Raw genomic sequence first — 27,770 nt, forward strand, 5'->3', positions numbered from 1 at the left:
TTCAAATTGTTTTTAAATGGAATGGAACTACTTTGCTAAGTCGTTTCCGACATGCCGTTCACTGCGAGTTGTCGATTTCAAACAGCTGACGCTGCTATGCGACGCTTACCAACACTGGCCGCGCAGTATCGTCGCAAAAACACAGGGACGGTGCAGAAGAAGAGGGATTTTATTTTGTTTTCGCTGGCAATTGAGTAATGGCCGGACTCATTTACCTGACCAAGCAGTGCAGCATCCACTTACCCGCCCATTTAGGTCGTGCGAAATGCTACACCCTCGCTAAGGGCAGCCACGTGCAGGCAAGAGTGGTGAGTACCCCGTGATTCTGGCCCTAGAATCTAGACCCATTTCAAGGCCACATGCCAGACTATCTAGACTAGATTACGATTTCGTAATTAAGCGAAAATACGCAATAAATTAGTGGTTTGATTGAGTGGAAATTACCATCGATTGGTTGGGGTAAACAGTCTGCGTGTGCGTTGCTTTGGTCCTTTTCCACATTCAACCGATTAAACATAAATTAATGCTCCAAGCTCTGGCTTATTTCGTTCCAGCAAGCATAGAAATAGAGACCAAAACAGCGCACACACACAGATTAAAAGCAGCACTGGGGCTCGGGAGTAATGGGTCGCACACAGCGTAACCGGCTTCAAAGAGCCAAGAAAGCAGAAGACGATTCTGGCTCTCTTCGGGATCTATACGTTCACCTTCACTCGCTCGGATGGCAAAACAACACTCACCTATCTGCCCACAACTATGCAGAAACTGGACGGGGATTGTGCTCAAAACAGGACACCTTTTCCCCGGAGGATGAACTCATTCGGCTACCCATTGGTTGCCTAATAAGCATAGTCACCTTGGAGTCGGATGAGGCTTTTAAAACTCTCTTCAATAAGGATTTATTCGACAAGGACTCGAGGATTTCCTTTCAGGCCCTGATTGCCTGTTATCTTTTGTACCAAAAACATCTGCAGGATTGTACTAAAACGTCTGATTACACGCCCTATTTAAAAAGCCTGCCCAGAAGCTACACAACTCCCTATTTCTGTTCCATACCAGAGCTGCAGTGTCTGCCAGAATCGCTGCTAGAACGAACCGTGGAGCAAAACCGGCAGATACGTGGCTACTTCGAAATAATCAAGAGTCTCGTCCTCCTCTGTGATTGCTGTGGGAAAAGCTACGGCCAGGAAATTTGGTCTCTCGCCGAATATAGATGGGCATACTTCACTGTAAACTCGAGAAGCGTTTACCTGAGCTCTCGGTTTCTGAAGAAGCAGAGCAATTACTTCCAGCCTCTCATCAGTGGGGACACTAATCTGGCATTGGCGCCATTCCTGGACCTGTTCAACCACTCTGATACTGTTCAGACTACTGCAGAAATCCATGGCCAGGATTACGTTCTAACACTGAAATCTCTACCGCTTCCTAAAACCAAACTCTATGACCAATTGTTCATCAGCTACGGTGCTCTGCCCAACTTTAAGTTGCTGACAGAGTACGGCTTTTGGCTAAAAGGAAATAAGCACGACTACTTCGAGTTCTCTCTGCTGGACATTGAGCATATGATTAAGCACAACAAGGAGCTATCAACGCAAACGTACCACCGGAACATCTTCAAGTTCATTAGGGAACACAATCTAAACGATCAGATGTTTGTGCACATCGGCGATGGCTGTTCGCATAATTTAAGGGTCGTGCTGCACCTGATTTTCAAACAACAGGCCTACTTTCCCAACATTCTCAACCAGATTGCCTTTGGCGACGCCGAACAATTTGAGGATGTTCAACCAGAGCTTTTTTCCCTCGTGGCCCACAAAATAAATGAGTACGAGATTTTTGTGAGAGAGTTGGATAAACTGCCTAAACTTACGGAAAGTGGATCGGTGACCCGATCTTATCTTCTGGAATGCATTCGCTATCTGAGTGACTTTCAGGTGGCACATCCAGCAGAATGAAAGCAAACTTAGTTAAAGTTTAATTTTCAAACAGTACGAAGCATTTCTATTGTAAACTCTAGGAATAGTTAATTAAAAAAAGGTTCACTTGAGCATTTGATTTAGAATCAATTTAATACATATTTTTATTAAAAAAGGTAAAGTTTTTTTCTTACCTTTAAAGTTTTTATATCCTTGTTTATTTTTGTAATAAATCCCTGAATTCTTAAACCGTCTATTTGTAATTACTTTATTGAAACTGTGACCTTTCAGCTGTTCTCTTCGCTGGCCAAGGTGGATGATCAGGGAAAGAACGATGTCAAGCGTAAGAAGGTAACCCCGTTTACGCCCACGCCGGGCAGCAAGTTGCTGGGTGGAGTGTTCGGAAACAAGGCCAAAGGTAAGTGCCACAGGAAGAGTCCTCTAACCGATGTCGGACCTGCTGTAATTACCAAAGCACCCCTGCTAAATCCGCAGGCTTATTTTTATTAAGTACTAGCCACTCACGCTTTTTTCTATTGACTAACCCAAAATTGATTTTGTTTTGTGGAACGAGTACTTCCTTAACCCAAGTCGGTCATTGCCCGTTTGTTTGTTTGTTTGTTCGTTTGTGCGCTTGTTGTGTTGAGCGCCTCTCTGAATTTGGCTGCATCCAAGTGAATTCAATGCAGGTGGAGGAGCCCCAGCAACAGCAGCAGCAGCAAAGACAACAAAGCTACAGCGGCAGCGACCTTACCGCCCACAACAACAGCAATCACGACAATGTCATGTTCATATAGGGGGCGGCAGCGATGGTGGCCCGGGATTGGGCAAGCTGGACGCACCAGAGGTCACCTCCAAGGATATGCTGCGCGCCATGATGGCCTACATTTGGCCAAAGGAGGATCCAGTGGTGCGAAAGCGGTGAGTCTTTTTATTTTCTAAAACAGCCTTTGGTGTACTTAAATTTGAGAATTCATGCATCAACAGAGTGGCCATTTCCCTGGGTCTATTGGCTGGCTCCAAGCTGCTGACCGTCTGCGTGCCTTTCCTGTTCAAAGGAGCTGTGGATACTATGACTACATTGAACATGGACACCGCCCCGGATGCCGTGCTCTCCGCCGCCACTGCCATGATGCTGGGATGTAAGTAAATTCCTTCCTTGGTATCAGTATAAGTTTTAAAAACCTTATCCCTTTAGATGGCATTGCCAGAGCAAGTGCATCTGGCTTCAACGAGCTTCGCAATGCAGTGTTCGCCAAGGTGGCCCACCACTCGATCCGAAAGATTGCCAGCAATGTGTTCCTGCATCTGCACAACCTCGATTTGGCCTTCCATCTCAATAAGCAAACGGGAGCCCTGTCCAAAACCATCGATAGGGGATCGAGGGGCATCAACTTTGTGCTCTCCGCCATGGTGTTCAACATAGTGCCAACGATCTTCGAGTTGGCTCTCGTGTCCAGCATCCTGGGAATAAAATGCGGGCTAGCCTTTGCCGGTGTCAGCATGGGCTGTGTGGGCATCTACGCCGTCTACACCTTGAGTGTGACCCAGTGGCGCACACAATTCCGCGTCTACATGAACCAGGCGGAGAACGAGGCTGGCAACAAGGCCGTGGACTCGCTGATCAACTACGAGACGGTTAAGTACTTCAACAACGAAAAGTACGAGGCAGGTTGCTACAACGAGGTGCTGAAGAAGTACGAGGCGGCCAGCCTGAAGACGAGTTCCAGTTTGGCTCTGCTCAATTTCGGGCAGAACGCCATCTTCAGCAGCGCCCTAAGTTTGATCATGGTGCTGGCCGCCAAGGAGATCGCTCAGGGCAACATGACGGTGGGCGATTTGGTGATGGTCAACGCCCTGCTCTTTCAGCTGTCGATTCCTCTCGGCTTTCTTGGCAGTGTGTACCGCGAGGTGCGACAAGCCCTGCTAGACATGCAGGCCATGTTCACGCTGATGAACGTGGACAGTAGCATCCAGACGGCCAGCAATGCCCAGCCCTTGTTCGTGGACACCAGCAACTCCTCCATTGAGTTCCGCAACGTAAGCTTCGAGTATGAGCCGGGCAAGCCCATTTTCAAGGATCTGTCCTTCACCATACCCGCAGGAAAGAACGTGGCCATTGTGGGCGGCTCTGGTTCGGGGAAATCCTCGATGGTGCGCCTGCTCTTCCGCTTCTTTGAACCGAACTCCGGCAAAGTGCTGATCGGCGGCCAGGATATAAGCGGCGTGGACTTAGAGAGTCTGCGCAAGGTTATTGCCGTCGTGCCGCAGGACTCGGTGCTCTTCCACAACACTATCGAGCACAATATCCACTACGGTAACCTGACCAAGTCGCACGCGGAGGTGGAGAACGCTGCTCGCATGGCTGATCTGCATGATTCAATCATGAGCTGGCCAGGTCAGTACTCCACTCAGGTGGGCGAGCGGGGATTAAAGCTATCCGGAGGCGAGAAGCAGCGTGTGGCCATTGCCAGAGCCATTCTTAAAAACACTCCTATTCTAATTTTCGACGAGGCTACCAGCAGTCTGGACTCCATCACAGAGCATGTGAGTAAAGGGTGCTATAAACGTATCTTAAAACTGACTAATTTTGGTAATCTCCAATTTGCAGAACATTCTGCAGGCCCTAACGCGAGCTACCTCTGGACGCACCAGCATTTGCATTGCCCACCGCCTCTCCACGGTTAAGGATGCCGACGAGATCCTGGTGCTGGAGAACGGTCGTGTTGGTGAGCAGGGAACCCACTCGGAGCTGTTAAGGAAGAATGGACTTTATGCCCGCCTCTGGGAGACGCAGACGCACCAGTTCGACCCGAGTCGAGACTCCAAGGAGGAGGCGACAGCGAAGGCGTCACGTGGTGTGGCGTAGACGAGGCTCCTTACCTGTGTATGTGTTTACCTGTTCCGATGTTATTACCCTCCTCTTCGTTTGGCCCTCCCTCCCCCTCTAAATTCACAGTAGAATCCTTCCGACGGGAAGATTCGATATTTTTAGGTTTAAAGTATCATTGTGACGTTTGTAAATACAGTTGTAGATAAGCGATAAGGACGGGATGCGGTACAATATGGAACATTTATTATCAGTTTTATCACCCATACATTCTGTTTTAACGGACTGTTTCGGCTTTCATCATTATCATATCATTTTTTCAGTTTTCCAGAACTCCTATCAGTTATTACAAGTATAAAAGAATTCTGTCACAACTCTTTAAGGTTTATGTTCTATTCGTAAATGCAATTTTTCTTGTATACAACTATTAATCGGGAAAATATAACATGGAATGAAATTAGTGTTTTTTACAGAAAGTGTTGGCTGATGTATTTAGTTTTTACTTCCCTTTTAAGATTAAACAAAATACTACAACTTTATAAGAATAAAGACCAAGTGAAAACCGAAACAGTTCCGATAGCCTACACTCTTAGTCAATCTCAATCCCTGTCCCGAACTGCCAGCGGAATGGGCACATCGTAAATCAAGTACAGCAGACAGTTGCCAATGTGGGCCAGAAACTGTTGATAGTTGGTCACCCGATGCTGGAATTCCTGCCACAGCGGCAGGATGGAGCGCGCCTCCCGTTCCGGTTTGTCTGTCGTGATGCCACCCTCGTCTTGTTCCAACATCGTCTTGTTGGTGTAGGTAAATAGATAGGAGGCTGGCTTCTGGCCAATGGTGGTCACCAAGTGTGTGATGTTGTTCTCCAGACCGATGCTCTTGCCGGCGGTCAAAAAGTAGGCCTCCGGATCGCGTTCGTTTCTGTACCGCACGTTTCCCTCAAGAATGGTCAGCGTGCAGTTGATAAGATCCGGCGAGATAAAGTTGGTCAGCGTGAGTCCAGGAAAGTCGGCCACGAAGACTACATCGGAGTAGTTGTTCCAGGCCAGCACCTCGGTCTCGATGGTCCGCAGCTTGGGTCGCATATAATTGAGCTCGTTCAGCAGCGGCAGAGACCAGGAGGTGCTCTCGAAGGGCGACCACTTGGCCCGGAGGAGATCCACTCGCGGATCGAAGGAGCGCTGCTGAAACCGACCGTTCATGGAGCACCAGATGTCGAAGTAGATTGAGATGTTCTTGGCCACTTCGGGTTGGCTCGCCCGGAGATTCTCCTCGATGCAACTCGCGTACTGAACTGCCATGTCGGCGTACTTCGTCCAGCGATCGTACTCCGTGAAGGCGTAGGGGTGCAGATTGTGCACCTGGCGACTCTCATTGTCCACCACCTGAATGGAGGTCTGCAGCGTATCGTACGAATGCACCATCATGTCCCAGGAGTAGCCGTAGAGTCCATTCGTCCAATTGTTGTAGCCCTTGGTGATAAAATGGGAGTAAGGCAGAAAGAGCTGCAGTCCGCAGTAGCCCAAGATGAGGATGGTGCGCAGTCTTGTGAGGAGTCCCGGCTTGGATACATCCTTAGTTGCTTGAGAAGCTGGGAGAAGGGGAGCCTTTGACCACCTGCTTATCCTCCTGGGCCAATCGAAGCTGAAGAATAGTGGCACCTCCGCCAAACAAACCCAGGGAAACATGCCTGTTGGGTAAGTTCAAATTGGATATTGATTTTTTACTGCGGTTTTATAAATGTCAATAATATAGGTATCGATTTTTATATTGCCGTAAAAGAAATACAAATTAGTAATGGAAGTAATTAAATTTTTTCTTTAACTGAAGTTACATTTAAACAAAATATTATGAGATGAAATTATAAAGGCTGTTCACATACCTATTACAAAAAGCCGGGAGTTCATTAGGTGGAAGCTGATCATGAATGGCGTGACCAATAGACGCGTCTTGTCCATGGTCATGAAAAAGGCGATGGACAGGTCAAAGAAAGCGGTGAACCAGTGCACAATCAGTAGGTCGATCATCTCGGGATCGATCACTTGGCGGAAGGGAGTGAAAACCCAGTGATGGCTGAGATTGGACATCGCATAACCCGAAAGCCACTCAAGGGAGAACTTCTTCAGGCCAGCGTACATGTATAGAATGAAAAACTGAAATTTGATAACAAAGTAGTTCCAGTAGGGAATACACCGACTCCTCCGGGGGTTCAACCATCGGTCCAGGGAACTGAAAGTTATTAGAAGTTCAATAAAGTCGATTTATGAATGATATTTAGGAATGAGGCATGCAAACCAGTATGAATCCGCCTGGGTGAAGAGCAGCAATAACCCAACCAAACCAAATAGGTAGCTGTGGTTGTTCCACGTCGGCTTGTCCAGCAGGAAGATGTACCAGTAGGGCACCAGGAAGGCGAGGCAGCTGGTCCTGAATCGGAAGCCCAGCATGATGCCCCATGCCCCCAGCCACATGCACAAATAGACGCAGCCCATCAGCGGATAAGCCAATGCCCGTAATCCGTTGAAAAGCGGAAAATGGCAGTGGAGCGGTTCTCCAAACCGGAGGTCCAGCTGCCCACCGCCACGCTCCTCTGCGATGTCTATCAGCATGGCTGCTCCGTACAGCAACCGGAAGATGCCCAAGGCGGCCCCATCCACGGGTCTTTCTAGCCAGCTTGTAAAGTGGGACAAACTGGAGAAGTTGCTCAGTTCATGACCCAGACAATCTCTAAAAAAACGATTCAGGGGAGAGGTTTCTTTGGCATTGGTAGAGTGTACCTCGTTTGTAGATTCTTTTGTGCTGGGAAGACTTTTTTCCTGGTTAGAATCCTCATTGGAACTGGGTTTCGTTGGTAGCTTTCGCTTGGAGTTGGCCATTGTGCTAGTCCTGAAAAAAGTTTAAGCGAGCAGCAGCCTACTCTTGATAAGTATATTTTATGCAAACGACGATTTTTTAGATTAGCTTTTTCTATCCCAGAAACCCAAGGATTTATCCGTTCTTCTATGGTAATTTATTTTTTTTTTTTTTTTTGTAGAATTTATTGAAAAAGTTGACATAAATACATGCATGCATATTGTTGTATACTAAATATATAATATATGTGTTTTACATTTCGTTTGCTGACTCTTGCGTAAATATCTACGGTTCTGTTCGGATCGCTGGCGTGGAGCCCACGGAAAATATTGCTGTCGGATTGGTGTAAAAAAATAGATCAATTACGAAATGTACATCCATTATACTCGGTCAGTGAGTTATTATTGCAACGGATTTGCCCAGCTTCGTTTCGTTTCGAGTCCTGTCCTCGTGGAACGTGATGTGGTAACTGCCATCGGGTCTCCCAACGGGTGTCCCTCGTCGAAAACGCAAATACACATACTTTCAATCTGAATTTGAATGGGTCTAGCTGCTGGCCAGTGTCCTGTGCAGTGGTTCGCAAAATGTCCAAACGTCTTTGGGAACAGGAACAAGCTTTGAAAATGCCTCAAACTACATACATATACGAATACAATATAAATATAAGCCGTCGTCTGCTTGAATATACGTTTGATATTGGTTACGGTAAGTACTTAATGTGGTAGGTATCGCACACGCGTCGCAATACAACTTTTATCGATTTGTGGAAAAAATATAATGATCTGGGTTCGAATTTTTCAAGGTCCCGGAAGTAAGTTTTTGGAAAATCAAAAGGGAATCTCGGTGCCTAGTTAGTAAATGTAAATGGTTTAAATACGCGCCTGAATAATCGTTTTCGGTGTGGGGCTTTTACATTAAGAGTTTGGTTTTCTTAGTTTTCTCGCTTTGTTTTCGGGTTTACTTTATTTTAAGTACGACAGTTATGCATAAATGACTAATATTTTTTGCTTCACATCTATTTTATTTGTGAGTTTTGCCATTAAAATACTTTTGGTTTCTTTATCGATTTCATTTTTTGTTATTTACGCAACGCTAAAACATTTTAAAATGCATTTTCAAAGTTAATTCAATAAATATGCTTGTTGGTTTTCCATTAGATAGGTTCTGTAAGCTTTTGAAAATCTAGACAATGTTTTCGAGTGTCGAAAATTAGCATACAAATAGGGGGCCAATAGTTGCTCTTCCGCCTGCAGCTCCATCGGCCCGAAGGAGAGACGCCGAAGCGGGGGAGTCCGCGGTGTTGTTGCAATGCTAATCGCTGGCCGGATAGCAACCCCTGGCTGCCAGTCCGCGATGCAGTTCCTCCTCCTTCGGTCGTTCGTCCTCTCCCTGCGCAGGCGCATTGCCTCCTTTAGTACTTCCTCTGCAGCTGCTGCTTCTGCTCCCCGCTCTTCACCATCTCCTCCTCCTTCTCCCGCTGCTTACTGCTTCACCCTCGCCCGGTCCCCGCTCTCCCGGCCTCCGGGCCCGTCTCTCTAGAGGCGATTCTGATTGAGCTGGGACCGCGGTGTGAACGGGCTGACCATCACGCCGCTGGGCCAGATGGCCTCGTTGAAGAGCTCGTTGAAGCGGTAGTCCGGTATGGAGATCTTGAACTTGCAGTACGACAACTGCGACAGGTTGGCATCATTCTTCACCAGCTTAGTGCACTTGACGAGGTTTTTGTTGATCTTCAGCTCCTCGGCCAGATGATCGATCACATCCTCCTCGCTGGTGTTGGTGGCAAACTTGCCCACCTGCACCCAACGGCCGTAGTCGCAGACCACCTGCAATCGATCCGAATTGCAGTTGTTCCCCACCACGATGAGGTTGTTCTGCTGCGGATGCTTCTTGCCTTCCAGTCCGCTGGGAAGGCCAGCGGTTGCACCCACGGCCGCTGCCTGGGCGCCTAGCGCCTGAAGCGGCTGGTTGCCGAACTGGAAGTACTGCTGGTACATCCGGCCCTGGATCTGGTTGATCCCGTTGCCCACCTTGTTGATTTTCTCCTCGATGGTCTGCAGCTTGGCCGCGAAGGCACGCGGCGACTGGTTCCTGCACTCGTCGCAGTGGAAGGATATCATCGGGTTCTTCTGGATCGCCTCGTACACCGCATCATCGATGTTGACGCACGTCCGGTGGAACCTCCGCCGACAGTCCTCGCCACTGCATCCGATAATCGTGGTGGCTGCTTCCTTGGCGGCGATCGATTTTTTGCACTTCGGGCAGTTGTTGTCGGCCATGGTGATTAGCTAGTGATTTCGATTCCAGCACTTATTCTGATACTAATTTTCTCCCTTCTTTTTTTTTATTGGTTTGGTTTAATTTATCGTGTGTGCCGCAGACGAAAAAAGAGAATTCGAACTTCCAGGAAAAACACACACACGCACAATGGGAGTCACACACAGTGGGTGTAAAGTATATGTACACTATTATATACACGGCGCAGCAACAATAACAATGCAAGAAATTCGAGCGAAAGTCTCCGCCTTTCTCCGCTCCACCCTCTATCTTCTGCCTGTGTGTGTGCGCCTGAAGTGTGTGTGTGTGCGGGAAGAGTGCTGAAATCGGAAAAGAGAGAACACGCAGGCGACCGAAACTTGACAACCGAACGCTCCAAAGTTTGCAGAGTGACTGGACTTGAACTGTGTGTGCTGCCGATTCGGGTTCGGAATACAACCCTTGGTAAAGCTGCGACGTTAGGGGTTGATTTGTAACCACTATTTTCACCATATGATTGACCCAACAGAAACATCGGCTGGCAACCAGTTTTTTGCACCCTGCACGCTCACCTCTTCTGCATAGCCCATTAGGGCTTATCACACTACACTTTGAGCGGAGGCAGTGTTAAAAAGTGACGAGGGGTAAGTTTTAAAAAGGATATTTTAAATTTTTTATTTTGTCAAAAAGGTAATATGTTTACAGATACAAAATAATTTTTTCTAATTTATACTCTGGTGTTGGAGAATCGTTAATCTCTATAGAAAAATCCGTATTAAAAAACGTTTTTTTCTTAGAACCTAACAAAAATAAGTTACTGAAACTGACAATATCAAAAAATAAGTAACTACACAAATACTTGTTTTACTCTTTAAAAATCATAAATCTTATATTAACAAATATCTTAACCTAGAATTGCAAAATTGTATTACATTTAATTAAGCACAACCTTTTTCAATATGCATACCAACATATTTTCTAACTGGATCAGAAACTAAATTAACTTTACTTACTTTTTAGTGCTGTGGCCCATTAATCGGCATGAAAATCAAGTCAGCTTTGCATATAACACGTTAGTAGCAATGCCCAGATTAAAAATCGCTCTTCACTTCTTTCAATAATTTGCGTTTGCCAACCAATAAATCAATTTAACACCCACAATTTGCTGCACTTAAGCCAATAATGGGTGCCGTTATCCTGCTGCCTGCTCCCTGCAGACCGCAAGGTGCAACTTGCAACAGTTGGCCGTTTCCCGTTTGAACTCTCACCTCGCGAACGCTGCGACTGGGAAAAGGGAATCGCGAGCAACACAGTCCGCCAACTGAGGCTGTGCGCAAAAGCTGCGCCGTATTTATACCCCGCTCTGCTCCACTCGGAGATGTGTCCGCCACCGCCTCCGTATCCCTGTTCCTGTCCCTGTCCATGTCCGTGTCCCTTTTCCATGGTCGTTGGTACCGCAGAAGGGGATGGCGGCAGAGTGTTGTGAGCAATGGTGTGGGTGTTTGCGCATGTCCTTGCCGGAAAATTGCGACGAAGTTAATAATAATAAACAAGTAAATTTTCACTTGAATGCGTGTAGCGACATACAAATTCCTAGGTCAACGGACTAGGATTAAAACAAAATATTGTATACAAATTTGGGATTGATTTAGAAAAATATCACTTAATTTGCCTTTTTTGTCCATATTAACCATTCCATCATATTCTTATTTATTCTGTATTACCATTCATTATTCATTTATTAATTATTCGAAACTCTTTAAACTCTTAATGATTTTATTTTAATTTGTAAAACGGATAACCTTATCTTAAACACTTTTGTAGGAATTTTTTAAAGTGCATTTTTATGAACATAGCAGTACCTTCTTACTTGCCAACCCATATACCTCTGGCCAATATTTAAGCGGTATGTCAGGAAAAATGCAAATAAAATTTGCAGGTGTTGCGGCACCAGCTGGGCTTTTTGCAGCTGTTATTGTTTGCCTTCCGCCTTCAGGATTTGGCTGGCGGACACCTCTGGTAATTGGGTTTCATTAAGTGCTGGATCCTGGGGTCCTGCTGCACTGAGGAAGGTGTTTCCGTTTCCTAAGTGGGCCCTTGCTAGCGCTGCTCCAATTTCCCAGCCGCCGGCATTGTCAATAGATTTTAATCAGGTGTGGCAAGCGTGGTAAACAGACGTCCCCTTGTTTCCCACACTTGCTGATTTAGATCTGACTTCCCACCCAGACGCGTTTTTATTTCTATTATCCTGTTTGCTCGCTGTCTCCATCAGAATTGTTATTTATGTATGCACCCACGTGTGTTCGGGATGCGGACCGTATCCCTTTTCCGGAGTTCCGCAATTCGGAGGAGAGCGCTGAATAGTATGCTAAACTTTTTATGAAATGGATTTTAAAGCAAAAATCGGCCAAAAAATAAAAAACAAATTTCCAATGATGCAGTTCGTTGGGGAAATTTAAGTACAAACTTTAAGAGGTATACCACTTCAAAATCTGATTAAAATTAGAAACGTTATGGGCTTAATTCTGGCGAATCAACTATCGAAAGCTTACTTTTGGGGGCTCATACAAAATTAGCCGTTGCTGAGAGACACCTTCTATTGCATTATGTTCGCCTGGTACTTCAAAAAGCGTTTGGCCAAAAATTGTGGGTTTGGCTGGCCGATTTCTACGAAACTCTTCGGAACTCCTAGATTTCAAATACCAGGCCAACAGAATGCAATAGATGGCAGTTTTCATAACAACCTGTTCCCTTTTTTTTTAGAAAAAGCCATTTCAAGTTTTGTTTTTAGTAATTTATTTAAATAATTATGTATTTTCGGGGTGCAATTAATCATTAAATTAATTAGTAATATTATTGTTTATATACGGTTCATATATATATACTCTCATTCGCCGTCTGCTGTATTTTGGATTCCTATAGAGTTTTCCTTTGTTTTAGGTGTCCGCCTCTCATACGGGTTTTCTTGCTCCGCCGCCCAAAACGTTCCAGAATATCGCAGTGCAATTCCAAGAATCCCTTTGGGCTATCCGATTTCTGGGGATTTCGAAGGTGTTCTTGTGTATACATTTGTTCTTATTTAGGTTAAAATCCAAACAAAAATCGAAACGATTTTGTAAACATTTGTCATTGGTTATTACATACATATATTGATTTATATCTGTTTATGGTTATATGCATGTGAAGTGTCTGGGTGAGATCGAGATGGAAATTGAACGAGATTCTAATAAGCTTTAAGGGCGACATATTGTACACGCTACGAATATTGCTAAAAATACCTGCATTCGGATTTAAATTTTCGATTTCTCCATTTAATCTTTGGTTTTCTTTAGTTAATTTCGATTTTGTTCGTGCCCCAATTTGATGGTAGGCAAAGCACTTTGGGCAGGCGCTTGTAGAATCAATTAGTTAATACATTAGACGTAGTATAGGTTGTATTTTCAAAACAAGTTAAGTACAATATGTGCTTCGAGTGTTGTCTCAAAGTTATTTCTCTGATCCTGATTGGCGATCGACAATGATGGGGATATGGGTTTCGGGTGGAGTGTGTGAGATCTAAATATCATATCGTTACATACACGTACATATATATGCTCTAAGTTCCGCCTCGTCTATTACTCGTAACATTGAAATATACAAACATATGTTAAGTGCCTCAGCTGCCTGCGTCGAGATTAATAAATCCTTTGGATAAACAACGTGTTGTGTGTCTAGCGCTTAATTTAATCGTTGAACTGTCTGGTTTCATCTTTTAATCGAACCTTTCGAGCTACACTCAATTGCTGTCTCGGCTGTTTTTTAAACACAACAGTAATGATTGCACATAAACATAACTCTGCAAATAAATCGCTTGTATATTTTCACTAGACTTCAAGTTTCTTTGTGTTTTGTTTCTGCTTTCTTGTTTGTATTTTAAGCCGACTACACTTTATATAAATAAAGTTCCATGAATACATTTAACTGTCAATTACTTATGCGGCCTGTCGATTTCAAACTTCTTTTTTGGATTATACATTTCGAATATTCATATTTGCGTAACTTTACTTAGGAACAAAGCTTAGATTTCTTTGGTTTTTGGGTCTTGTTCCGAAATAGTTATGTATTCTTTCTTTTTTGTTAGTTTTTTGTCTAGTTGATTTGCTAAGGAAACTGAGTTCAAAGAGCTGCGAACATCGGGAAGCGACCGCCTGTCCTCCTGCTTCCACTGGCGCTCCTTGTTGCCAGTGCAGCGCAGAGATCCAAGTTCCGTATAGGGTAGTACGCGGTTTAGAGTCACTCGTAATATTCAAGTCCCATATATTTGTATTTATATTTATATATATATATATATATATTACCGTTTTATGCATGAAATAATGTAACCATAAACAAATTAGCAACAACTTTAATTTGTTCGGAGCGTCTTCTTTAGATTTAGTATTAATATTATGACGTAAGTTACTTAAAACCTCTTCACACCAACTCGTGCACATCGTCTAAGTGGAAATTATTATTGAGTTTCATTGCAATTCTCGAGATTTTCTAGTTTAACTGAGTTTTCCTTTCTGTATTTTTATTTTGGTTTGCGTTTCGCCCCCCTTTTGCGAAGGGGCCGATGTAATCGAGAAACGTTCGTCCTTGCAGCGAGATTGCTTATACGCCACCGTGGTCGCCGGCTCCTGCCTCCCCGCCAGCTGATCCTCCTGCTCCTGCCCCATCCACCAGCGACGACTGTCCTCCGGCAGGCTGTTGCGGAGGCGGCGGCGGTGGCTGCATGTATTGTGGGGGATACTGGTACTGTGGCGGCTGCTCCCCGCCTATGAGGCCAAGTTTATCTGTTTGGTTTTTGGGAAAAACACGACAAGAGTTAGTAGGGTATAGCATAAGTCCTATCTTTAGCTCTGTTTAGCCAATCTCAGACATCGATACACGATTATACGCCAAAAAATATTACACTTCAATGTTTAAAAGCTCACTCATCACGGAATATAGCAAATGGACAATGGGACGTGGAGAATGGGAGGGTGGGGCTGGGCAAACTGCATCAAACAAATATATATAAATATTTATGTACACTTAGGCAGTCAAAAAGCTGTCTTTCCTTAAACCTCCCGAAGAGAAGTCCTTTCGCTTTTTTGGTGCATTAAACTTAGGCCAATTTCAAAACACATACAACATTAAATTGGTAAATAATAGAATTATAAATAATATAATATTTATCACACAAAGACATCGATTAACTCACATTCATGCGACTGAAGTTGGTTGGAAACGCTTTTGAGCTTCTGCATCGTTTGCAACCAACTTTAAATCAATAAAAACCAGGGGACAGCAAAAACAGAAACAACAACGCAAACGGAAACGGAAGTAAGAAGAAGCGCAGGTGTCAAATTACTGGGTATGATTATTTGCATTGATTGGTTGCCGCTTTCTTTTGCTTTTTTTGCTTACAGTGTATCGGATTTGATCGTATTTGTCAATGGAACAAAGAAAGTGTGAAATGTTTTCTTTTCATTTTTGATTGGTTTTGGTTATGGTTCTACGAATGCAGCTTGGTGATTAATCGGTGGCTGATTGGTTTCTGTTGTTGTTGCTGTTCGGTTGGTTGTTAATTTTTTTCGAGAATTACAATCGTGAGCTTTTGACTTATTGTCCAGTCGCCACTTCATCCGACGGACTTTGTGGTAGGTCGGTCAATTTCTCGGCCAATGGTTTCTCGAGTGTCGGTGGTTCAGATTTTTGTGTATGATGGTGTGGCTGTAGTTGTTGTTGTTGTAGTAGTTGTTGTTGTTGTGGTGGTGGTGGTGGTGCTGATTCTGGTGCAGTTGCCGATCCCGGAGCCACCTGCTGCTGCAAGGCAGGAGGCTGCGGAGCAGCATTATCATCCGACATGTACGGTTCTACGAGAAATTGTTCGGTGAGTTTATGTTTTTGTTCAATTTCGTATGATTTTGCTTCAAAGTGAGCAGATAATTAAAATTAAAGAACATAAAACAACAAACCAACTTAAACACGATTTTGAGTTATGTCTAACAAAAGATTTCTTCAACGGGTGCACCTAGCAGTAAACGTGGCGTATGAGTTATAAATAAAAGTTTGCTCTCTTTTGCTTTTACCTCACACAAAAAGTGTTATTTGGGGATAAATTGTTTTGCTTATGGTTAACAAAATGGTACAAAGCTAAAGCTTTCTGTGTATTTATTCTTCGTCTTTCTCTGTAATTGTTCAAAAATTAAGTTCAGTGTACAGAGTGTGTCAAATCAAGGTGAAAACTCTTAAAGAAAATAGTTAAATCAAATAGAATGGCAGTACTTTATGCTTTTGCTGTGGTTCAGTGGTACGAGTAAGGCAATATTTTCATCGCTCTAAAGGCCGTTGCGTTTGATTTGAGAATTGGTATCAAGTAACGAGTATTGAGAAGGGACTACGGTTACTGGGAACTAGGTTCGAGTCAATTATTTTACACAGGACATGGCACAATCGTGTGTCTGTGGTTGTGGTGCTGCTGCCAATATCAGAACGAAACAAACAAAAAACGGATACGGATACGGATAATGAAACACTGAACAAACCACAAACTTTACGATTACGTTTTACGGGATTTACGCTAGCTAGAACTTAAGGTCCTACTTTTTTTTAGGCTAACGGGTACAAACGGATACCGATCCATCTCCATCTCAGTTTCCAATTTAGATCGTTGCACTTGGCGGGCTCTAAACCGCAACCCACATGGCAACGGATCCGATATCCGGAGCGGTGACAACTCTATTACGGGTTAGGCAACGGAACGATAACAACACACGACACGACTTTCAGTGGGCATCAAATCAAATCATTACCGAACCTGTGCGTATGCTCGTATGGAACCAGATGATGTTGGGCTTGGGCATACATGGTACAATACAAATATATATACCGCTTTTAGTTAGTTTTCTAGTGGTGGTTGAAGCGCATGACATGATATTGCGACCGATCGGTCTCTATATAGTTTTGGAAATTTCGCAAGGCATCTAAGTCGAATCGGTTGAGCGAACGATCAGTTGGACTGTGAGTTCGGTGCTCTACTCATATAGCAGTTGTAATGAGTCTGAATTTGGTTTCGATTGGTTCTTATTGGGTTGATTGATTGATTGACTTTTGATTTGGTTTTGATTAGCATTGCATTGCGGCTAAGTTACTAGTTTCTTATGGATTAGGTAGTTAGCAATCTACATAAAGTTACCTAGAGAAAAAAAGTGTCGGAATTAAAAAAGGAATTTGATTCGGTGTGTAAAGAAACGAAATCGTTTTTGGGCCAACGAAATTAGCGCAAAACCAAGGCGAACTTAAAAGACAAACACAATCGGGGGATCTTGAAAGTTTCTTCGGTTCTGTGTGTGGATGAGACGAGTAGGTGTGGAGGTCAGTATCTCTAGGGGGTGTGTGTCCAGGAAATGAGTGTACGATGCCCAGCTAGGATCCATCAACTTACTTGCGATAATGCCCACGACAACCAGGCCAATCACGCCCATGATGATCATCATCTGTTGGAAAAGAAAGGATATGTGAGTTTGGTGAGTTTAAGAAAAGACTCATCGGAAGGACCTTTAAGTTCTGGAGCCAGAATTTCCTCTTTAACTTGCCCGCCTGCTGCTCAAACTGCGAGGCGCCCTGCTGCAAGGCATCTGCACGATCGTCCAGCTCCGACAGCTTGCTGTCACGCTCCAGCACCTTTTCCACATTCGTGCGCATGATGTCTACGACCTGTCAGAAAATTTGAATATTATATATAATGTATGGAGTACACCAAATAGAAATGTATTAATATTTAAAGTGCACTTTTAAAGTTCATTTTCAAACTAGAAAGGAGTAAAGGCTCTGCTAGATGCACTTGCAGTTTCCCCATTGTAAATATGTAATTGATTTCATAGAAAATTGTTTTATAGTACGCTTAAAATACATTTTTTCTCTGTGCATTTTAAAGTTATTAAATCAACCTTTTTTAAATTGCAAGTTAACATTTAAAAAACCAAAATATTACTGTCAATCTCGAAACTCACCTCATCGACCTGCGCCTGAGTTTGCTGCAGACGTTTTTGTGCCGCAATCTGCTGCGGGTTGTGTGGTCCGCCCACAATCTCGCCATCGCCGCCCTCTCCGGCCGGAGGGCCGGCAGTTGGTGGTGCATCTCCAGCTGGTGCAGCGTCCGCCCTGCGGGAAGAGACCTCGTCATTAGTCATCGAAAGCGCACAAAAGTAGAACAGACAAAGGCTAATCAACTCCCAACGGGGGCGCTCAAATTAAATACAGTACTTAGATTACGAAAAAGTGGGTTGTGGGTGGGATCTTGGGGTACGACTTTAGATTCTAGCTTTATCGAAGATACGTGTGTGCTATAGATTGTGCTGGAGTATAGTTCTAGCCAGCTACCCTTTGACTTAAGAACGCACTTACGCTTCCTTGTTCTTGTCTTTCTTGCCCATCTTAGACCCCCAAAAACTTAGACCTTTATCTCGGCTTCTGGACTCTGCGGGGGTTTGAAGTAGGAAAATATTTAATAACAATATTAAATCATAACACAATTTCGGAATGGAAATAACCAGTATATTTTAGGATTCATAAATATCTTTATCTTAAACCCAAAACACCGGCTTTTCTTAACCAATAAGAAAAATTTATGAATGAATTCATGAGTTCAATAAATAATAATAAATATCTACTTTATCGAAGCGAATCAGTTTTTTGTTTTGTTAAATATTGTCTTTCATTTTTGTTTGTCACCTACATAGGGAAAACAATTCAAAATCCAACACCGACCCTGAAGACCGGCAAGCTTTGAATAACTTATATTCGCGATTATTTTTAGAATTGTCAATTTACTGTGTTTTGTGATTTAAATTTGTAAGAAAAAAGTAGGGCTTAGTTAGTATAGCAGTATGTTTCGTTAATGAGTCGCTCAAATTTAAAAACTCTTAAAGACACCCAAATAGGTGCAACTTAGTTTGCATGTCCTGACTCAGTGGGGCGGAACGTGTTTTTATTGATTTTGCGGTGTGAGAGACTTGGCCATGTGATGCGGCAACGTCATCGCCAAGTGAATCATGCTTAGTGAACCGAAATGGCAGCTGCAGCTGCTGTAGGTGCCACATTTTTACGGCCCCTGTTCAATTGGACAAATGACAAACGAAATGGCGGACCCATGCTGCGTATACTTAATGCGGCTATCAAATGAGCATTCCCTCTGTGCGTAAAAAACCCAAAAGGGGAACACCATTCCTTTCGCCGGAAAACAAATCAATAATGTCCGATATCCACTTACATTTCTCTGGTGGTTCTGTGTAGTTTGGTGGTGCTCTGGTGGCCTCAACAAATTCGGCTGGCGATGATTATGATGAAGGTACTCTGTGGCACTATGCACTTGGCCTCTTTCGCCGTCTTTCACTGCCGCAGGTCGGGGTAATGGTGGTCGGTCAGTGGGCGGTCGTGGTGGTGTGGGTGGTGGGTGGTGGTGGTGTTCTTAGTGCAGCTGAACTCTGTTTCGTTGTTTTTGTTCTCAGAGGGTTGCGCTCTCGGTGCCGCCTCTCTTTCTCTTTCGCTCGTCCGCCAGAGCTTTTTCGCCCCCAGTCGTCGTCAATGAATTTTCACTCCGCTTCACGGGGGGATTGGCTGGATCTGGATCTGGTTTTGGTTTTGGATGATGTGTATGTGTGCGGGTAACACTTGCCACGACAGCCTTTCGCAGGAATTCTCTGGCACAGCGCTGAAAATGCTGTCGGGTAAAGTGTGAAAATAGTTGAAACTATTTTTAGTACATCAGTTAACATTTCTGGTATTAGTATGTTTCTATCTAGAAGTGCCTAGAAGTGCTATTTAGAGGGCAGCAAAACGCCCACCTCCTGACCTCCTATTTGACATGTTCTTCTTTATTTCTGTTGCATACCTCCAGGGGCACTTTTAAAACTTTCCTTAAAGAGCAAAACGTTTAAAAATAAGTTCAAGTGGCCAACTCAGGCTCAGGCTGAGAAGAAAAATCAATGAAATTTTGCACGATAATAATTTTAATTGTGTATCGCTCACATTTCAGCTTAATTTTTCTACTCTTTTATACTGTTACTGTTTGTTTTACACTTTGACTATGCTCGAGCAGCTTTAGTTTTTTATAAACTAGGCTTAAATAATATTCTTCGGATTATTTTACGCAGCAAAAGAAAAATTTTCACTTACGACGTTTTTGGCCAACTGCGAAAACTTGCAGCTTTCCTAACTGTTATGTGTATTTGGGGAAAAAGCTGCCTGAATGGACGGCAGCGAATAATATTCCAGCGAGAAGCTTTTCCTTAGCGATTTCCAAAAAGCGATTGGCAAGGAGGTGGGAAATTTGAAAGCAATCAAGGCTCATTTTAGGACATCTTGAAGTTTGAATTTAATATTCAAAGACGTCTTTATTTGTTTTAATTATTTCTCTAAATGCTTTTAACCATTTTTAGATTGTTAACTTTATTATTTATAATAAAAATGCTCAATTATATTTAAGTTAAACTAGACCTAAATGCTCTAAAGAGGCTTCCTGAACTTTGCCTGGATCCAAACGCGGTACATTTTTAAGCCCCGACTGCGGTTGACTTGCAGCCTTCGGTCCACAATGAGCTGTTCTTCCTTTAGCCCAGCCTGAGTCATCATAGATCGCAGTTCCTCCTCTGTGAAAAAATACACCATGGTACCATCGCCACGCACATAAAAGTTGTCCTCCAAACACTTTCCGCTCTTAAATCGCAACTGTGCCAGGTCGTATCTTCCGTAATCGCGGAATAAAAGCAAGCCCCCTGGCTTTAGGAAGCGATAGCAGTTGTCCAGGACCCGCTGCATTTTCTTTGGCTCAATGGCGGACAGAACGAAGATCATCACGATGATGTCCTGCGAGCTCTCCTCAAAGGGTGTCTGCCACTTATCCAACGTGGCATCCATCACAAACACCTCGCAGCGCTTCTCATCGAGTTCAGGTTGACTTCGCAGGATTTCAATAGCACGAGCAGAGAAGTCACAACCAAATATCTTTAGTTTCGGGTCTGAACTGTACTGCAAAAGAGGAAGAATTGTGTTCCCAACGCCGCAGCCCAGTTCAAAGATACTGCGAGACTGTTGCTCCGTCGTATCCGTCGTCGAAAGATTCAGTTCCGGAAACTCTGTAAATAACCAGTGTCTATCCTTGAAGAATCGATTATCGTGGATGCCGTAAAAGGAGTCCCAGAACTTTGGGGCGTCCGATTGGAAGCGGTCTTTCTGCTCTGCATCCATTTTACTAGATGAGTTTTTGGCAACCGCTGCCTGGGCAGCTAGTTCCTGCTCCTCATCCCATTGCACGTGGTCCCTGCGGAACGAAAATTTAAAGGGTTTTCGTCAGATAGAGTACTTCGGATAAGTACCAGGCGTTAAACTCGAACACCTCTTGCGCATCGGTGAGCACCCGGCTTCCCGCTCCTGACGGTTTTTTGCGCAGACGAGTGTGCTCCCAAGTTTTGCTGGCCAATCTCCGAAAGCTTTGCATCCCATATTTACCAAGCATTGTGCTTGAAGACGTCGTCTGTGTCCGTTAGGAGACGGGTTCCAAACTGAGGGCGCTTCTCGTTCTCGTCCGCGGGAATATCACTCATATCGATCAGGGATCACGGTTTATAGCACCTGTTGTTTCGGTGTAGTAAAAATCCAATATTTTGTAAACACGTTGCCAGAGTAACCGTAGTTTGACTTCTTAAATAATACCGCAAGATGAGCAGAATCATTTAGTATTATTGTGTAGCGGTTACAGTGAGTCGCGCGCGAAAGTTGCTCTTGCCGCTTAAGTTCGTTTTTCGGAAATTATCGCAAAAAGAAAAGTAAAGGCTGGTTATTAAGTGCAGGGAAGTCGCCCCAAATAATTTAAGCCACGTTTTTAACGGAGAATTCAAAAAGTGCCTACTCAATAAGACAATAAGCGTCAGCACTTCTGCAATGCTGCCAGACCGTCAAAAAGTGGATGTTGGTTTTTTCTAAGAGTGCGCGTGTGTATGATGATTTAATAATTAATTTTCTTTATGCCAAATAACATTATATAAAATAAAACATAGTTACAAAGAGATAACCTGTGGGTAAGTCACTTAAATTATTTCGATTTAAAAAGTTTATGGAATAATTATTATTAAGATCGTCCGTTCTCGTGTTGTGCCGGGAAAATTATTCACGCGTCCATCTCTAAATTTCGACTCCACTTTTCCCAGTGGCAACGCCGCGTCAGTTGGTATATCAAAACCGCAAACCATCCTTTTTGTTGTATTGTGCGTTGTTTTCTGTGCAAGAAGTTAGATATTAAAGCAATTAGCATTCATTGAGCTGCGAGAGAAAATTATATTGCGTATACGTAAAAGAAACGTCTTAGGAGCGAACGAAAGATACCCCTTTTAGCGCATTGGGTTCCAAGAAGAATTGCGTATACCCTGAGGTCCGACGAGGGACCCACGAAAATCAGACCCCATTCAGCGTTCTGAGACAGAACCGCGCCTGACCGATAAAATGATGAACGAGGCGGCTCTAGCCAACATGATACCCTACGACACCATCGGATTGTACGAGCAGCCCAAGCCACGCTTTATCTTCAAGATGCCGCGCGTAGTGCCCGACCAGAAATCCAAGTTCGAGAGCGATGAGCTCTTCCGGCGGCTCAGCAGGGAAAGTGAGGTGCGCTACACAGGCTACCGGGAGCGCAGCATCGAGGAGCGGCAGGTGCGCTTTATGAACGGCTGTCGGGAGGGACACACGGAGGCCAGCTTTGTGGCCTCGGGCACCAATCTGCAGCTGGTGTTCAACGCCAATCAGAACCCGTACCTGCACGACAAAGAGTGCGACTTCGACAAGGAGCACGGCAAGGTGCACATCAAATCCTACTTTATAATGAACGGGGTGTGCGTTCGTTTCCGCGGCTGGATCGATCTAGAGCGGCTGGACGGCGTGGGTTGTCTGGAGTACGACGAACGGCGGGCAATGCACGAGGATGCAATCCTACGGGATCAGATCGATCGCTACAACCAGCGCCTGCGCGAGTTCGAGGATACCAAGAGAGCCTACCGCGACAACCGGCAGGACGAGATGGAGGCCGTGCGGCGGGGTGTTGCTTCTGGGGGCATTGGCGTCGGCGCGAGCATGTGGCGCCGTTAGTTGGACCTGTGGACGGCACCTGGGCCGTCACATACGCAGCTGCAGCTCCAACAGCAGCAGCCGCCTCACCAGCAGCTAGAGACTCAATTCGCGAATACTCAATATTTTATGGACAACTGAGAATGCTCCAAGCCCTTTGAAGGGGTCTTCCCTTGCGAGATTTCAACACGATGCCGTTAGACACGCTCGAATAAATATGCTCTTAGATTAGTGTTAGATCTAATGCTTACTTTACGTATGCTTTTATGGTATTATACTTACAACTTAGTGTGGAATTAGTGTCGTATCTTTAACTAAAATACATAATTACTAATCGATACCGCATTGTTAATTTTGGGATTTCCGCTGTGACGCAGCCTAAATGAGCCACTTGATTGGTGATTACCCATCGGGGTTAGGAATCAAAATAAATGAATACTTCGAAAGCTCTTTATCTGCAAATACAGTATTCATCGGTTAAGAAGAACCATTAATAAATTACCTAGTCTTCATAACAGTTTTTGCTTTCGAGTTAAAAAAAACAGCAGCTTAAATTGATTTTATACCATTATATTATACAGATACTGAACTTTATATTCATACATAATAAGCAAGGATCGTGTAAAACTAAACTAAGGGGTCTCGCTTGGCGTGGAGAAAACATATATTAAAAAGCAACAAGCTTTCATCCCTAGCGGAATTGCAGATTGGAAATGCGCAGTCCGATGCTGTCCTTGCCGATCTGGCTCACCTCACACACCGTGCAGAGGTTGCCCTTATACTGCGGATCGAATGAGGAAGAACAGAAAGGACAGGTCACCTCTGGTTTACCCCTGTAGAGAGGCTTCCAGCTGATACCGCATATAGTGAACGGATTGAACTCCTCGTACTGCAGTTGGTGCTCGTCCACGGGGTTCACCTCGCAGGCCTGAAGAATCTTGCGCACTTGCTGGGCAACATCCGGACGCGGAGCCAGCTCCAAGAGACGACGCGCAAACGAGGCAGCTGTCTTGTAGTTCTTCAGCTTGAAAAACATATTGAGGGCTGTGCGCAGGGTGAGGATTTGGTGAACGGGCTGCAGCTTGCAATGGGTGAAGTAGGCGGCCATTTCACAAAGACGTTTTTGCTCCTCCAGCGTCGACTTGGGCATGCCCTTGCGCACCGTCTCCATTTTCAGACCGACAATATACTCGGCGCAGATTCTCAGCAACTGTTGGGCCTCTGCCATATCCACTTTCGTGTCCACCACCAGCAGTGGAATGCTGATCAAGATGGAGTGGAACTTCTCCACTGCCTCAGAGAACTTGCCAGATGTTGTAAGTTGGTAGCCAGCCTGCAGACGAGCCACTAAATCGTTCAGCTTGATGCCCAACGCCGGACGTTGCAACTTGATGTTGGTTTCGGAAAAGTTACGCAGCGGATAGCCACTTAGCGACTGCAGATTCGGGTTGGCCGTGTAACTGGTTCTAGAGCAGGCATAGTTCTGCAGGAAAAGTGTCTTGAATGGCTTGAAGTTAACCACTCCCAGCTGATCGTGCAGTAAGCGGAATGCGGTCTCAAAGGATCCAGCCTTAACATGATCCAGCACAAGCGGTGAGTTATTGGCCCATTGCTGAGCGGGAGACAAACCCTTGTTGGGGGCGGCATAATAGTTGCTGTCCAGCGCCGAGGCCTTGATCTTGGAGGCCAGCTCCTCGGGAACAACCAGATCATCATCGCCGACATCCCAGCCGGCTCCATCCTCGCCGCCTGCTCCGCCCTCTCCATCGTTACTCAATGCGTCGTGCATCTCCTCATCTCCGTCCTCGTCCAATCCTAAGTCGGCATCCGCTCCCCAGCCGTCGCCGCCGCCATTGTGCTCGTCCAACACAGCAGCATCGGCGTTAATGTTCAGCGCCTGGCGGGCAGTGGCACTTGATCCAGCCCTGGTAACCATGGCACCTTCAAAGAAGCCCTTAGAAACGGAGAGCAGTGGCCAGTTGGTCTCCAGTTGCTGGATGGGCACTGGGGGCTGCAGCAGCTGTGCATTGGGATTCACCTCGGGAAGAGAGTTACCTTGCGAGGTGATTGATTCGCCCAAAGATTCGGAAAGCTCCTCAAAACCATGAGTAGCAGCCGTAAGATAAGCCAACGAAAGCTGTCCGCAGTTTTTAAGGATGTTTACACGCTCTTTAACGTCACCAAGAAGCAGAGCACCCTGGTACTGGGCGGATACATCCTTGCGAATCTCAGCGATCTTGTTCATCTTCTTGAGCTTCTCCAGGTTACCAGTGATCAGGTAGAGGAAGCTGAGCTTATCGAAATTTTTGGTTCGTTGGTAGCACATCTCCACCACCTGGTGGTTGCCCTGGAGCAGGGCACTTTGGCCCAGGCGATCCCAGCAATCCTTGTCATCCAGAGCCTTGGCAGCTTCTAGAGCGATCTCGATGTTGCCGCATTCCAGAGCCAGTCCGAAACGAGTCTTCTCGTCCTTGACGAAGTGCAGTGCCACCTCTGGATAGCCCTTCTGCTGCAGGTAGGCGATAATGCTCTGACCCACCAGGCGCGCATTCCTCACCATGTGCAGCACCTCATCGTACTTGCGCTGGATTAGGGCCAGCTTAAACTTGTACTCCGTGGGATCGATGTGGAGCACGCGAGTTCGGCATTCCCTATCCAAGCAGAATACCTGGTTGCCCTTGACGCGTGTCAAATAAATTGGCAAGTCCAGAGTACGGATGATGCCGTGGTCACCGTTGGTAATGGCGTACTTGATGTGGTTGCTAGTGGTGTAGATAAACACGCCCGACTCGTCCCAGGCTCCAGACTTCACCCGACAGTTCTCTTGCACAGTGCACAAGTATTGGAGTCTTCGGTCACAGATGGTCACAGAGTGCTTGCAGAGCAGGGCCACTAATGACATGTCCGGAGACCACACCACATAGCGGCACTTGGCCAGTTTGATGCTTCCCACGGAGACGAGGCGTTGAACCTCGTAGAGGGTGACAAACTCGGGATCTCGGATGAGCAGCATTCCCGTGCCGGCATAGAAAATTTCCTCACAGAATGTGGGCAGCTTTTTCGTAACCTCGTTCTTGAAGTTTTTGATCACCAACTGCTGGTTGCGATCCAGAACTGCAAACCGATTGCGGGCCACCCATATAGCCGTCACTCCAGAGCTGCGCTTGCTGTCCGACTCGCTCTGGCTTTCCGTGTCCTTGGGAATCTGGCACAGATCGTAGGTGCTGTTCTCCAGGTTGTTTGTACGAGTGCAGATCAGCACAGCGTTCAGGGCCGGATTATAAGACATACTGTAAACCGGCGACTTGCCTGGACGCAGCTGCATCACCACCGTGTCTTTGGTGGTGGTAAAATCCAATTTGCGCAAGAAGCGCTCCTTTACGTAGTAGAGAATATTGCCATGCACAGCATATGCGGGACGCTCGCGCTCTAACTTGAAGACCACCATTCCTTGAAAATTAAAAATCCTATTATCGAAAAATACGCTTTAAAATGAAATAATAAACTCACCTCCATCGTGGCCAGCAGCAAAAAGATTCAAAGTTGGATGCGCTGTGAGAATCCAGAAGCGCTCGTTGTCCCGCCGGAATGTAAAGAGGCACTGGCGCTTGGTCATGTCCCAGACGCGAATGCTCCGATCCTCGCCGTTCGAGAGAATCAGATCCTGACGAGGATGGAACAGCACGCTCGACACGTTGTTGTAGTGTCCGCGGCAAGTATCCACTTCCCAGGCCTTATATTCGTTCATGCGCCACAGCTTAACCAGGCGATCATCGGCGCCTGACACGATCAGTGGCAGAGTGGGATGAAAGCTGGCCCAGTTGACGCCACGGTCGTGGCCCTCAAGTACATGTTTCACTACGGCATCTGCTTGGCCGAACAAATCGGTGGCACCAGGGTGACCCTTCAGGTGATCGTCAAGACCCCCGGGGCCGGGAGCAACATTCTTCTTGCGGAGTCCAGAAATGTCCCACACGCGGACCGTCTGATCCAGCGATGCGGAGACAATCTGGTCCTCCGTGGGATGGAACTGGGCGCACATCACGTAGTGGTTGTGACCTGTCAATACACAGATACAGTTGCGGGACTGCCAGTTCCAGATGCGAATGGTCTGATCATCAGAGGCGCTCAGAATCCATGGGTACTCGTGGTGGAAGGCCACAGTGCGCACGTAGTCCAAATGGGCCAGCAGCGTGAAGATACAGCGACGCTGCTTGTAGTTCCACACCTTGATCTTATAATCGTCGCCGCCAGAGACAAAGAGCGGCATCTGCTGGTGGAAAGCAACGCCTCTAACTGGACCGTCGTGCTCGTCAAACTTCTCGAGAAGCGTGTGCATCCGGTAGTCCCACAACTGAATGACACCGCTGTGCAAGCTGACCAAGATCCACGGCCGTTTCGGGTGAAAAGAAAGGCCCTTCACCCGTGCCGACTTCGACTCAAAATTGGTCAACATGTTGGCACTTTTTCCGTTCTGTTCGTAGGTGTCTCAATTCGATTCCTGTTCTGGGTGTCGTCGGCTTTTCGTTCAAGCGCCCTTTTCTGGTTGCCTCGCGCACACACCTGTATCAAAACATGAAGAGATGGTTTAAGAACAAATGTAGGGTTTATTTAAACTTTAAGTAAAACGTAATCTATTGCTAACAATTAGTTTTTTTCTAAAACACCAACCAATTGTCGGAATTGTGACACGTCAATTATCTTCTTCTTCTCTTGCTTACGCACACAGGGTTGTCACCCACTGGCAGATCCACTCTGGCTATCAGACGTGTCAGTTTATGGAAAAT

At 45.4% G+C, this 27,770-nt stretch overlaps 7 protein-coding genes across 21 annotated transcripts; 2 read left to right on the forward strand and 5 right to left on the reverse strand.

Moving 5' to 3' along the window:
- The first annotated feature begins 103 nt into the window (after positions 1 to 103).
- On the forward strand, positions 104 to 5,203 carry LOC108100261 (iron-sulfur clusters transporter ABCB7, mitochondrial). 5 transcript variants are annotated; one of them, XM_017204038.2, is made up of 6 exons: positions 104 to 308; positions 2,208 to 2,334; positions 2,606 to 2,837; positions 2,904 to 3,058; positions 3,115 to 4,463; positions 4,528 to 5,203. In XM_017204038.2, exons 1-6 carry the CDS (start codon positions 198 to 200, stop codon positions 4,783 to 4,785), a joined length of 2,232 nt encoding a protein of 743 aa, XP_017059527.1. In that variant the 5' UTR covers positions 104 to 197; the 3' UTR covers positions 4,786 to 5,203. The 5 variants fall into 5 exon arrangements, 2 of the variants coding, with proteins under 2 accessions (XP_017059527.1, XP_017059528.1); XM_017204039.2 differs by having other exon boundaries at positions 105 to 308; positions 2,714 to 2,837; XR_001771980.1 differs by lacking the exons at positions 2,904 to 3,058; positions 3,115 to 4,463; positions 4,528 to 5,203 and adding an exon at positions 555 to 1,825 and having other exon boundaries at positions 197 to 308; positions 2,714 to 2,830.
- LOC108100262 (vitamin K-dependent gamma-carboxylase) lies at positions 4,971 to 11,168 on the reverse strand. 2 transcript variants are annotated; one of them, XM_017204042.1, is made up of 4 exons: positions 10,872 to 11,168; positions 7,045 to 7,635; positions 6,632 to 6,978; positions 4,971 to 6,439 (listed from the first exon to the last, which is right to left on the reverse strand). In XM_017204042.1, exons 1-4 carry the CDS (start codon positions 10,889 to 10,891, stop codon positions 5,346 to 5,348), a joined length of 2,052 nt encoding a protein of 683 aa, XP_017059531.1. In that variant the 5' UTR covers positions 10,892 to 11,168; the 3' UTR covers positions 4,971 to 5,345. The 2 variants fall into 2 exon arrangements, with proteins under 2 accessions (XP_017059531.1, XP_017059532.1); XM_017204043.1 differs by having other exon boundaries at positions 7,045 to 7,662.
- LOC108100267 lies at positions 7,745 to 10,296 on the reverse strand. Its single transcript, XM_017204049.2, has one exon. It carries the CDS (start codon positions 9,879 to 9,881, stop codon positions 9,138 to 9,140), a length of 744 nt encoding a protein of 247 aa, XP_017059538.1. The 5' UTR covers positions 9,882 to 10,296; the 3' UTR covers positions 7,745 to 9,137.
- A 1,819-nt stretch (positions 11,169 to 12,987) lies between the features above and the next one.
- LOC108100584 (vesicle-associated membrane protein 2) lies at positions 12,988 to 20,115 on the reverse strand. 8 transcript variants are annotated; one of them, XR_006245369.1, is made up of 8 exons: positions 19,757 to 19,781; positions 19,136 to 19,585; positions 18,271 to 18,343; positions 17,877 to 18,027; positions 17,422 to 17,580; positions 17,309 to 17,360; positions 15,954 to 16,052; positions 14,570 to 14,672 (listed from the first exon to the last, which is right to left on the reverse strand). XR_006245369.1 is itself a non-coding variant. In XM_043207751.1 (7 exons), exons 3-7 carry the CDS (start codon positions 18,297 to 18,299, stop codon positions 14,491 to 14,493), a joined length of 573 nt encoding a protein of 190 aa, XP_043063686.1. In that variant the 5' UTR covers positions 18,300 to 18,343; positions 19,136 to 19,585; positions 19,757 to 19,781; the 3' UTR covers positions 12,988 to 14,490. The 8 variants fall into 8 exon arrangements, 6 of the variants coding, with proteins under 6 accessions (XP_043063686.1, XP_017060051.1, XP_043063684.1 ...); XR_001772003.2 differs by lacking the exon at positions 15,954 to 16,052 and adding an exon at positions 15,289 to 15,737 and having other exon boundaries at positions 14,589 to 14,672; positions 19,757 to 19,799; XM_043207751.1 differs by lacking the exon at positions 15,954 to 16,052 and having other exon boundaries at positions 12,988 to 14,672.
- A 172-nt stretch (positions 20,116 to 20,287) lies between these two features.
- Positions 20,288 to 21,574, reverse strand: LOC108100724 (methyltransferase-like protein). 2 transcript variants are annotated; one of them, XM_017204760.2, is made up of 2 exons: positions 21,373 to 21,574; positions 20,288 to 21,184 (listed from the first exon to the last, which is right to left on the reverse strand). In XM_017204760.2, exons 1-2 carry the CDS (start codon positions 21,465 to 21,467, stop codon positions 20,371 to 20,373), a joined length of 909 nt encoding a protein of 302 aa, XP_017060249.1. In that variant the 5' UTR covers positions 21,468 to 21,574; the 3' UTR covers positions 20,288 to 20,370. The 2 variants fall into 2 exon arrangements, with proteins under 2 accessions (XP_017060249.1, XP_017060248.1); XM_017204759.2 differs by having other exon boundaries at positions 21,240 to 21,488.
- A 502-nt stretch (positions 21,575 to 22,076) lies between these two features.
- On the forward strand, positions 22,077 to 23,321 carry LOC108100480 (protein big brother). The gene has a single exon (XM_017204413.1). The coding sequence runs from the start codon at positions 22,363 to 22,365 to the stop codon at positions 23,002 to 23,004; it is 642 nt and encodes a 213-aa protein (XP_017059902.1). The 5' UTR covers positions 22,077 to 22,362; the 3' UTR covers positions 23,005 to 23,321.
- A 216-nt stretch (positions 23,322 to 23,537) lies between these two features.
- Positions 23,538 to 27,747, reverse strand: LOC108100478 (coatomer subunit alpha). Of its 2 annotated transcripts, none has more exons than XM_017204410.1 (3): positions 27,655 to 27,747; positions 26,494 to 27,546; positions 23,538 to 26,433 (listed from the first exon to the last, which is right to left on the reverse strand). In XM_017204410.1, exons 2-3 carry the CDS (start codon positions 27,437 to 27,439, stop codon positions 23,675 to 23,677), a joined length of 3,705 nt encoding a protein of 1,234 aa, XP_017059899.1. In that variant the 5' UTR covers positions 27,440 to 27,546; positions 27,655 to 27,747; the 3' UTR covers positions 23,538 to 23,674. The 2 variants fall into 2 exon arrangements, with proteins under 2 accessions (XP_017059899.1, XP_017059900.1); XM_017204411.1 differs by having other exon boundaries at positions 27,629 to 27,657.
- Between the last annotated feature and the right edge of the window lie 23 nt (positions 27,748 to 27,770).

Source organism: Drosophila ficusphila, unplaced genomic scaffold, assembly GCF_018152265.1.
Source record: "Drosophila ficusphila isolate 14025-0441.05 unplaced genomic scaffold, ASM1815226v1 contig_286, whole genome shotgun sequence".
Taxonomy (NCBI): Eukaryota; Metazoa; Arthropoda; class Insecta; order Diptera; family Drosophilidae; genus Drosophila; species Drosophila ficusphila.